General features: G+C 42.6%; 1 protein-coding gene across 1 annotated transcript in view; it reads right to left on the bottom strand.

The window, feature by feature from the left end:
• SPTLC2 (serine palmitoyltransferase long chain base subunit 2) overlaps positions 1–10622 on the bottom strand; it is a 97200-nt gene extending 86578 nt beyond the window's left edge. The window contains exon 1 of the mRNA XM_079768330.1: positions 10353–10622. Within this exon, the coding sequence (XP_079624456.1) occupies positions 10353–10481 (129 nt within the window). The 5' untranslated portion in view covers positions 10482–10622. The remainder of the gene's footprint in view (positions 1–10352) is intronic.
• Positions 10623–11506: the final 884 nt, after the last annotated feature.

Consider the following 11506-nt stretch of genomic DNA (forward strand, 5'->3'; position numbering starts at 1 on the left):
ATGCTTATGTAGGAGGTGATAAAGGTATTAATTACCTTTAGCACATACAGCTGGAGTCTCCACAGGTAGTTCTATTACAGTCTAATCAGTGATCACAGGCCAGGTTTCTCAGCCCAGCTTCTTGGCATTCCAAGTCAAGGTGAGAGAGGGTGGCAAGGCAGAAAGAAAGTCAAAGCTGACAGGTTTCCTTTCCTTTGAAGCACCAACCAGCATCTCACAGCTTACACCCCTTGTAAGACTATTGGAAAGGGTGCTGCAGAAGTGATTACTGGCCATGCTGCTCCTTAGAAGAGCTAACAGAAAGGTGATTAAATATACTGAAGTGTGTCCGTGCCATTTCCAGACTATTAGGAATGTCACTGGCCACTTCCCACTCTTCCTCATGAGCAGTCACCCTTCCTAGTAAGAACCTTCAGTAAGCCCCTATTATTTTAACCACCTGTAAACCTGGAACACTAAAAATTATGCTATGAGTTTCTTTACTGGCACAACCTATTTCTCTTATCTACTAGTATAATAATAAAAGTGTAATATGCTAATTAGACCAGACAGCCAAATGACCTGCCGGATGGAGCCGGGGCTGCAAGGGCCGAGCCTCTTGCACAAATTTCATGCATCGGGCCTCTAGTATGTTTATAACATTATTTTGGGAAACTGGTTTTCATCACCAAGCAAGCACATATGAAATACGACACTATAATTAATTTTTTTAAATAGAGATAAAAACATACTCAACACATATTTATCAAAATTTAACAACTAGCTTATATGATTTAGATCTTATTTTTCCTTTAAATAAAACACCGAAGTTACCATTCATTCTTTCACTCATTCATTTACTCCATTAATACTCATTGAGGCCCTATTATAAGCGAGTCATTATCTGAGCACTAAAATGCATACATTCTGGTGAGAGAGGCAAACAATAAATAAGCAAAAAGATACATAATTTAATATCAGGCAATTATAAATGCTATAACTAGAAAAATACAGTAATAAGAGGAAAACATTTTAGACAGGGACAAGTTGTCTGAAGGACGTGAGAGGTAAGCAGAGACCTACATGGATTGCAGAAATGAACTAAGGAAAAAGTATTTTTCAGGTCAAAGTAAAAACGGCAAAAGCCTTGAGGCAGGCATGCTTGATGTGTTCAGGAAAGAGCAGAAAGGCCAGCTTGCTGGAGTGACCTGGCAGGATATGAAGTCAGGGAGGTATGGGAGAGCCACATGAAATTTGTCCTTTTAAGAAATTTGCCCTGGGGAAGTGTTATTTCACTTCTTCGCTGTAAGTATAAAAACGACCCTTAATTTGGTGTTTACCATTCCCATTAATTTTAAAAATACCTTTCCTATATAAATACATAGCCATAGAGTCCTGCATGTTTTTAGTCCTTAAAATCACATTATTCTGTATGTACCTCTCTGCAACTTTTAACAGTATGTACCTGAGATTTACCCAAGTTCATAATATAGAGAGTGATTCATCTTTTCACTGCTATCTAGTATTGCATTGTATGACTATGCCATACACTGTCTTTGTTGATTTTTTAAAAAAATATTTTTATTGCCCTAACCGGTTTGGCTCAGTGGATAGAGTGTTGGCCTGAGGACTGAAGGGTCCCAGATTTGATTCTGGTCAAGGGCACATGCTTGGGTTGCAGGCTTGATCTCCAGGGTGGGGCGATGATTCTCTCTCATCATTGATGTTTCTATCTCCCTCTTCCTTCCTCTCTGAAATCAATTAAAAAATGTATTTAAAAATATTTTTATTGATTTCAGAGAGGAAGAGAGAGGGAGAGAAACATCAATGATGAGAATCATCGATGGGCTGCCTCCTGCATGCCCCACACTGGAGATCAAGCCCGAAACCCAGCAAGTGCCCTGACTCCTGGTTCATAGGTCAATGCTCTATCACTGAGACACACCAGTTGGGCTTGTTGATTTTTAAAATATTTTTACAGTAAACATTCTTAAATATGTCTCCTGTGGCCATGAGCAGAATCTGTTGGGAAAACATTGTCTTATGGGCTGAACTGACCCCCCAAAATTGGTACATTAAAGTTCTAACCCCAATACATCAAAATGTGACTATATTTGGAGATAAGGTTTTTAAAGAGATAATTACATTAAAACGAGGTCATTAGGGTAGGTCCTAATCCAATGACTAGTGTCCTTATAAGAAGAAATTGGGACACTGAGGGAAGACCATGTAAGGATACAGGGAGAAGAGGCTCACCTACAAATCAAGGAGAGAGGCATTAGAAGAAACCAACCTTGCCCAAACCTTCTCTCAGATAGTCTCCACAACTATGAGAAAACACATTTTTGTTGTTTAAGCCACCTATTCTGTGGTACTTTGTTATAGCAGCCCTAGTAGTGTTCAAACTGTGGGTTACAGCAAATCAGTGATTCATGATGTCAATTTACTGGTTTGTGATCAGCGTATTTTAAACTTTCAGTTCAAAACTTTCATTGAGTAGTACAGAATAAAGACGATCAGATGATCAGTGTTGCATGGATAAACACTGATTTGTGAAACCTTGTTTCAGTTATATATGTATGTAGACATGAAATATGTAAAGCGCATGAAATATACATACATTATGGGTACACTGGGTTGTGATATAAAAATGTTATTTCTTGGTGTGGGTTGAAATAAAAAGATTTGAAAACCTCTGCTATCATATATATCTAATAGAGACTTAGTAGGACAATCATTATAAATATGCATATCTCAACTTTTCTAGAAACTGTTCTCCAAAGCAACTGTACCATTTTATAGTAAGAGCACCCACATACACATTTCCATTGCTAAAATTTTGTCAACATTTAATACTGTCATATTTTAATAGCTTTCAAATTGGAAAAGATGAAAACATTATCTCACTGTTTTAACTTACAGTAACTCAAGAACTAGTGAGAATGAACATATTCATATATTTATTTTTCAATCAAGTCTTTTTCCCCTGCGAATTGCCAATTCCTATCTTTTGCCCATTTTCTACTGAATTGCATGCTTATTTCAGAAAGCAGACTGATTTACAACTAACCATATTTAAAAATGAACCCCCAACACAGGGGTATCCCAATATTTAGGGCCCTATGGTACACGTGCATTATTTCTACAGTCAGAAGTAAAAATTATTTTAAAATACAAGGAAAAAATACCCACTTTAACATCCATAATGGGTCTTGAAGGTAATCTTAAAGACAATAAAAATAAGCTAAATTTTCTGAAATTAAATGGGTCAAGAGCAAAAGGCGTATTTGCTTAATCAGTCACAAAACACAAACTACATTATTGAAGCCTTCTTAGAAGCTATTCAGAAGCCAACTGACTTTTGAGGCCACAAACCATGTATTTAATCAAAGAAGGCACACCCACTCAGAATGCAAACACAGCCTCTACCCATTCCTCTCAATTGCCTATTCTGCCAATAAACACTGCTTCTTTCTTTCAAAAATTGAATCTAATTGAATCTCAACCAATTAACTATCTTGCTCAGAGCACTAGGAAGTTCCTAGGGCAACTAGGCCAACCTTCAAAAGCGGGCAAGTGTGCCTTCCCTGAATATCCAAGTTCTAAAGTACTACTGGTCTCATTTCTCAAGAATTTTTATTATTGCCAAAACCAGTTTGGCTCAGTGGATAGAGCGTCAGCCTGCGGACTAAAAGGTCCCAGGTTCGATTCTGGTCAAGGGCATGTACCTTGGTTGCGGGCACATCCCCAGTGGGGGGGTGTGCAGGGGGCAGCTGATCAATGTTTCTCTCTCATCGATGTTTCTAACTCTCTCTCTCCCTTCCTCTCTGTAAAAAATCAGTAAAATATATTTTTTTAAAAAAAGAATTTTTATTAGAGAATTCCTGAGTACCTCAAATGACTCTGGAATCTTTCAGCTCCAGATAGAAATGCTCTTCCTGTTGGAACAAAAACATTTGAAACAATAATTCAGTCCCACAAGTTGTAAACAGTTACAACATTTTTGCAAAGCCTTGAGGTCTTCCAGTGTCTCATCAGGCCCTGGGAAACCTGAACAGGTATACTGGACATTCTAGCTACTCCTCCTGTTCTTGTCTCATAACTTATTTTCAGAGTTACGGTTTCTATTAAGTGGAAACAAAAGCTAGTAGCTATTTAGTAAACCACCCTTCATTAGTTATTCATTTGCAGCCTTCTAAGAACCTTCTAAGAAGCAGGACCATTAAAAAAAAAAAAAAAAGAAGCAGGACCAGCACTTTGTTCTTCCTATTTCTCCTGGCTTATTATTTAAATAAGAACATAACTTGTACCCTAATTCCTCCTTTAGAATCTTATTTATTTTGGTGGCTAAAAGGCTATCATCCTCCTAATATCTCATTAAAATTACTACTAAAGAAAAGAAAGTTAGGTTCAAAACTGACTCAAAAGCAGATAATTTTTTTCCTTCTATACTTATTAACTAATTAAGGAACATCTCACAAGGTTCTATAAAGAAATTAAAGATCTTTTAAAAAAAAAAAGTGCCATTAACAAGGAGCTTTAAAAAAACACACACCCAACTCTTGGAAATTAAGATCACTGAATACTGTAACATGCTGATGAGAAAATTTCCTGCAAATCCTCCAGAGGTCTTTAAAAATAGGATGGAATCATCTATTAAGATTAGTTTTAATAAAGTCCTACAAAGAGATAAAGGGACTGAACTACATAACCTCCTAAAGGTTCCTTCCAGCTCTAATTCTGCCAAAGCTTCCAATACTCTTTCAAAGTTTCCCTAATGCTAATTGAACTCTTTACCTCCAATAAAGGCTGATGACCCTCCTCTCATTCCTCTGAATGGCAGGGAGGAAAAATTACTGCTTTATTGCTATGCTTCCTTGTGAACTCTGTCTACTGTCATCATTAAAAAACAGTGATACAGTAATATCGTCCTGGGCCATGTGGCTCAGTTAGCTGAGTGCCATCCTGTGCACCAAAAGGTCACCGGTTTTGGGCTCAGTCCCTGGTGGGGGGCATGCAGGAGGCAGCGGGTCAATGTTTCTCTCTTACATCGACGTTTTCTCTCTTCTTCTGTCCCTCTCCCTTCCTCTCTCTCTAAGAATAAAAACATTTAAAAAACAAAACAGTAATGTCTACACCCATGAGGATGGCTACTGTAAAGAAAAAAACTAACACCAGCACTCCTGTGATGTTTCTCATTTATTCCCACTAATGTGTTACCACACTCACAACACTTCTGACACCAGAATGGGGGGCAATAAGCGTGTGTGTTTCCACATCAGCAAGAAACACTTGGACAACAATTCAGTGTCTTACAATTAACTCAATCCTAATGCTATTCACCTGGAGATATCGTCACAACCCACTGGTTAAGGGCTCAGTCCCATAAAACTCTCCCATCCCCCAACTTCAGATGCCAATGACAAATCTAGATTGTCACCTGTGCTTCTCAAGATCAACTATAAATTGGAGGTATCCACCATCCCCTCCTCCAGTTTAATTTGCTAGAGCAGTGCACAGAACTCAGGAAAATTGTTTATTTACTGTTTACTAGTTTATTATAAAAAGATATAAAAGATACGAGTGAGCATCTAGTTTGAAGAGAAGGCAAGGTGTGTGGGAAGGGGTATGCCCCTCTCCCAGCACCTCCATGTGTTCAGCAACTCAGAAGCTCTCTGAACCCCGGACTTCTGGGAATTTTTATGGAGGAGGCTTCAGTATACAGGCATGATCAATCATTAACTCCATTTCCAGCCCCTCCTTCCTCTCTGGAAAATAGAAGGTAGGGCTGAGCATTCCAAGCTTCTAATCATGGCTTGGTCCTTCTGGTGACCAGCCCCCATCCAGGAGCCCACCCAGAGTCAGAACAAAGGACACCATGGTCAGAACAAAAGACACCATGGTCACCCAGAACACTCCAAGAGATTTAGGTACTCTGTGGTTAGGAATCAGGGTCAAAGATCAAATATTAGAACAAGACATGCTCTTAATACACTTCTCACTTAGGAAATCACACAGGTTTTAGGAGTTCTGTGCCAGAAACAGTGGAGATACACACACACACACACACACACACACACACACACACTCTAGAGGCCTGGTGCACAGGATTTGTGCACTGGTGGGGAGCGTGACCTGCGGGGATCGGCCCGCTGTGGGAGTGCTGCTCATCCCGGTCGGCCAAGCTGCAGTGGACCTGCCCTCTGAGTGGCTGCTCCCTGGTCCGGCATCTTCAAGGGAGCAGGAGCAATCGCCTCTCCAGGGGTCGGGCCCAGGGACAATAGCACTGAGAGGTGGTAGAGTAGGCCTCAGTCCCACAGTAGCCACAAACCTGCCTCCCAACCTCCAGGGTCAGCTCTGCGAGCCAAGCAGCAGCACTGCGCGGCCTGTGGGCATCCAGAGGAGGTGGCAGGGAGCTAGGAGGAGGAGCCTGGGGCAAGGAAGCGATGATTGCAGCCTGGGTTCCTGCCCATTGGTCCAGGCTTTGCAGTGGGAGCAGCCGCTCATCCTGGTCAGCCAAGCAGCACTCCCACTGTGGTAGTGCACTGACCACGGGGGCGGCGGGGGGGTGGGGGGGCGCAACTCCTGCGTTGAGCATCTGCCCCCTGGTGGTCAGTGCACGTCATAGCAACTGGTCGACCAGGTCGTTCCACCATTCGGTCACTGGGCTTTTATTATATAGAATATATATGGTGTCCCAAGAAATGTATACACACTTTAACAGCTAATAGTTGTTAAATGAAAATGAAATGCATGTTAATAACACTGCCTTTATAATTATATTCAAAGTGTGTAGACATTTTTGTCACACCCTGTATTTCCTATTATCTCACAGCTATCACCAAAGAAAAAAAAAACAAAAACAGAAAATGTGACCCCATCGTAAGTTGACCATCTGTACATTTGTAACCCACCCCACTATTTTTCTGACATTGTTCCTGTAAATGCTGATTCTGACTAATATGCAGCTTGTAAATAAACAGTACATATGTATAATAATCCTAGGAACTAATTTCAGAAGTTATAAACTCCGACCTTCAGTCATCCCAGTTCCAGGAGATTTGCTGACCTTCAAATGCAGAACCAGGATGGCAGAGAACCAGGATGATCCACACTAGATTATCACTTGAGCAGTTTTGAAGGTCTTATTAGAATGGACTGTGCTGGACTGCACATAGAGAATTTTTCAACCCCCTTCCCTTGATTTCTTTGTCCTGCTGTGCCTCTCCCTCCTTATAAAAATTTTGCCTGCACTGAGATGTTGAGATGGGCTTTGCAACAAGAGTCCCCTATCTCCTCAGGCGACTGGCACTTGAATAAAACCTCTTTTTCACCAGCATCTGTCTAATGAGTTTGGTTTTTGTGGCAGCAGGCAGCCCACCTTGGGTTCCAGTTACACATTCATCCCTTCAAACACAGAAACATAGACTCTGGAGAATGTAAAGAGATCTTAGAAGTTTCTAACTTCTCTCCTGTTCATAAAAGACAAATGTGAGGAAATGAACTTACATCTTGGGTTTAAAAACATGTTATATACTATAAATTTATAGTAAGAGCATGATGCACATCTGTGCATTTAACATCTTTTTTAAAAATTTATCTTTATTGTTGAAAGTATTACAGATGTCCCCAGCATTTAACATCTTATATGTATTTTTATGGCACACATATCCCACAGAAACTGCAGATCGGAGTTAGAGCAGTAGCATATCACTTTAAGTAAAACAAAACTAACTTTAAAAAATATTTTTAAGGCCCCACCTGGTTTGGCTCAGTAGACAAGAGTATCAAACTGTGTACTGAAGGGTCCCGGGTTCGATTCCAGTCAAGGGCACATACTTCCATTGCAGGCTTAGTCCCTGGCCCTGGTCGGGGCACCTGTGGTAGGTAACCAATTGATGTGTCTCTCTCACATTGATGTTTCTCTCTCTGTCTCTCCCCCTCCCTTCCACTCTCTCTAAAAAAAAAAAAAAAAAAATCAATGGGAAAATATCCTCAGGTGAGGATTAACTAAAATAAATATATATTTTTAATATATATATATATATATTTTTTTATTTCAGAGAGGAAGGGAGAGGGAGAGAGAGAGAGAAAAACATCAATGATGAGAATCATTGATCGGCTGCCTCCTGCAAGTCCCCCACTGGGGGTTGAGCCCACAACCTGGTCATGTGCCCTGACCAGGAATCAAACAGTGACCTCCTGGTTCATAGGTTGACACTCAACCATTGAGCCACACCGGCCGGGATAAAATGTATCTTTAAGATGTTCTTGTTCTCATGAAGTTACCAAAAATCTCTCTTTTGCTTAAAAGGAAAGAAAAAAACAAACTCACACAATATTCTCATGTTAGTGTACAAAGCAATATACTTAAATTCTTTGTTTTAAAAAGACTTCTGAAAGACTTCCTAGAAGCAGCCCTAAACATTCTTTAGGGTATTCCATTAGAGCATTCTTCCAAATACCATCATACTGCTTTGAGAGGAATTTTCCCCTAAAATATATTAGGAAAAGTCAGGCAGATTTTTAAGTTTCATTTTAACAACTTGATATTTCTTCATCATATTGGTCGGCAATGCTGAAGAAACATTATGCTTACTAATGCTCAATTGTTAGGAATTATGGGAGGGAGAAGTTTAATTTACTACTAAATCAGAACATAACTCCTATGATAAGTGAAAAGAGCACTTAAACACAAAACACCTCGAAAATGTGAATACCTTTCTCTCAATTTCCTTTTCCCTTTTAAATAACCCACTGGGCCCTGGCCGGGTAGCTCAGTTGGTTAGAGCATCGTTCTGATACACCAAGGTTTCGGGTTCAAGCCCCAGTTAGGGCACATACAAGAATCAACCAATGAATGCATAAATAGATGGAACAACAAACTAATCGATAAATAAATAAATAAATAAATAAATAATCCACGCATTCACCTGCAATGTATTTTCTGACTCCTCCTGTTAGGTTTCCCTGTTACATTCTATACCATAATTTTGTCTTATTAGCCATTTACATGACTAGGAAAACAATTACTTCCACTGCTTATAATGAGCCCATTCTTATCATTTCCTCTCTCACACAATTATTTATTTAAAAAATGAAAACAAATCTTTTGAATTTAGTATTATACTGCCTTACGCCTTACAAATTCTGGGGAGGTCAAGTCTCTTATACATATTTCCTCTCCCCAACTCTTATAAGTCTTCTTCTCTCAACATGACCTGGAGAAATGTTTTATTTTGTTTCACACCAAACAGCAACAGGCCTATCTAGAATATCTACATATAGGAGGAGGAGCCTGCCAGATATTTATGTTAAAGCCAAATTAAATCACAGTCACAAGCCTAATACAGGGAACAGATTACTTTTGGGGGTGGGGGGAAAGTTTGAATATCTGAACAAGATTTATAAAAGTATGAGAGACAATTGCAAATATCACAGCACTCTCGACCAGCAACACTGATCTTGCATCCTTTTAACCAGTGTGTCTTTAAAAGCACATTTCAGCAGACTATACCACTCCAGAGAATTGGAAGGTTAGTACATAGTCTTGAATTGAGAACTTTTCAAAATATTTCAGAACAGCCTGGATTTGCTTGGTGATTCAGCCCCGGTTAATTAGTAAAGAGTCATCACAAGTCACCGCCAGGTTAAACAATCCCCTTGGGTGACAGAACTGCTGCTCAAAGGGCCCAGGGGACCACCTCCCTCAACCCGGAGCCTGGGAGGAGGTCTCACCACGGGCTAAGAGCTTAACGCTCTCGAGGCACCGGACGGGGTTTACTTCCAGGTGGGAGGTCCAATGTCTGGCTTGCAGAAGGGGTAGGGTGTGTGGTAGGAAGTGACTAATTTCGTTTCCGCCTAGTACCACCTCTTAACTTTCTTTGCCTCCCGAGAACCCCAGGATGGTTTTCCTAGGAGGGCTTCAGGGCTCCCAGAGGAAGCAACCATCTCGAGGGCATGAGGAAGGCGCCTCGGGAGAATCAAGAGCACCTAAGCGGTTCCTCCAGGGTCCGAGGAGTCACCCCCTGCCCCCGCTGCACGGCGGCCCGCATTTCTGGCCCAATCGGAGAGAGGAAAGTACCCGGACTTGGAGCACACCCCAAACCTCCAGGCACCGGAGAGGAGTACCTCGAACAAGGAGAGACGGGGGAGCCCCCGTGCTGCCCTTGAGGCTCCAGCTCGCGACAGGCCCGGCTAGCGCCAGGAACCGCCGCGAGCACACACACCTGAGCCGCGCCGGACGCGCACCCGGCGGACGGTCATCGCGACCTCGCCCCGCCCGGCCGCCGCCTCCGCCGGCTCCGTGCAGGTGCCAGCTCGCGCGGGGTGCCGGCCCACAGCCCCGGCCCGGCCGCCCGCTCCCACCGTACCTTGCTGGCTGCGGCAGCGGCGGCAGCGGCGCTGCTCCTCACGTACCCGTTCCGCACCTCCCCGTTCGCCACGCAGCCGTTCGCCCGCAGCGGGCGACGGCAGCAGCAGCCTCCTGGCTCCGGCCGCATGGTCCAGGCAGCACCAGGCGCAAGACAGACTCTGTAGGCGGTGGCCGAGGCGGCGGCAGCTCCAAGTCCCGCTCCGCACCCCACCCACCTCCCCGAAACCGGAAATGGCTGCACGCTGCCGCCAATTCCCGGCTGTCACAAGGGGGCGGGGCCCACTCCCGCGGAGGCCCCGCCGCCCGCGGGAAGTCCGGGCGGGGGCTGGAAGGAGGGTCAGGGGATTACGGACCGCTGACCAATCTGGAGGAGGAGGAGGCGGACCCCATGCTGCCGCCTGGCCAATCATAGGCGAGAGTAAAGCTGGTCGCCTTGTCCAGGGGCCTTTAGGAGGGACTCGTGGACCTGGCACTCGATTGGCTTGGCTTATGTTTAATGGTCCACCCTGACGAGGAGGAGGGGCCTAGGAAAATTAGCCAATTAGAGTGTGAGGGTAAAAAAGGGGGCCGAGCCCGTCTCTGGAGCGGGTTCCCTAGTTCTCCTGGACAGCTGGCGCCCCCTCTCTCTTGCCTCCGGGTAAATTCTCGGGTTTAATTCCAGGCCAAGACAGGGCTCCTTTATTTACTGAATTCCTCTATGGGGGTTCTTAGAATAGCATTTTTTACATTATCTCACCATTATTCAGTTTACATTAACACATATCTTTTTTTCCCCACCTGCCAACATTTTTTTTCTATTTTTAAACCTTATTTTTCAATTACAGTTTAAATTCGATATTAATTTGTATTAGTTTCAGGTGTACAGTGTAGTGGTTAAACAATCATATACGTTACACTGCATTAACATATTTCTTAAGTAATCATTCAAATGTCTCTTTGCCCTTCACACTATCAATGTTTTGTTTTCAATTTCCTTTAAAGAGCACTTCCTTGAAAGTCAGGAAACCTGGTCTCCTTCCAACTCTGCCAATAACGGGAAGCTAAATCTTGAATACTTAACAACTTTAGGAGCTACATTCTTTAAAATGGAGTTAATACTTCCTGCTTCATAGACTCATTGCAAGAATTATTTTAATAAAGCATTGTGCACCT

This window comes from Cnephaeus nilssonii, assembly GCF_951640355.1.
Source record: "Cnephaeus nilssonii genome assembly, chromosome: 4".
NCBI lineage: Eukaryota > Metazoa > Chordata > Mammalia > Chiroptera > Vespertilionidae > Cnephaeus > Cnephaeus nilssonii.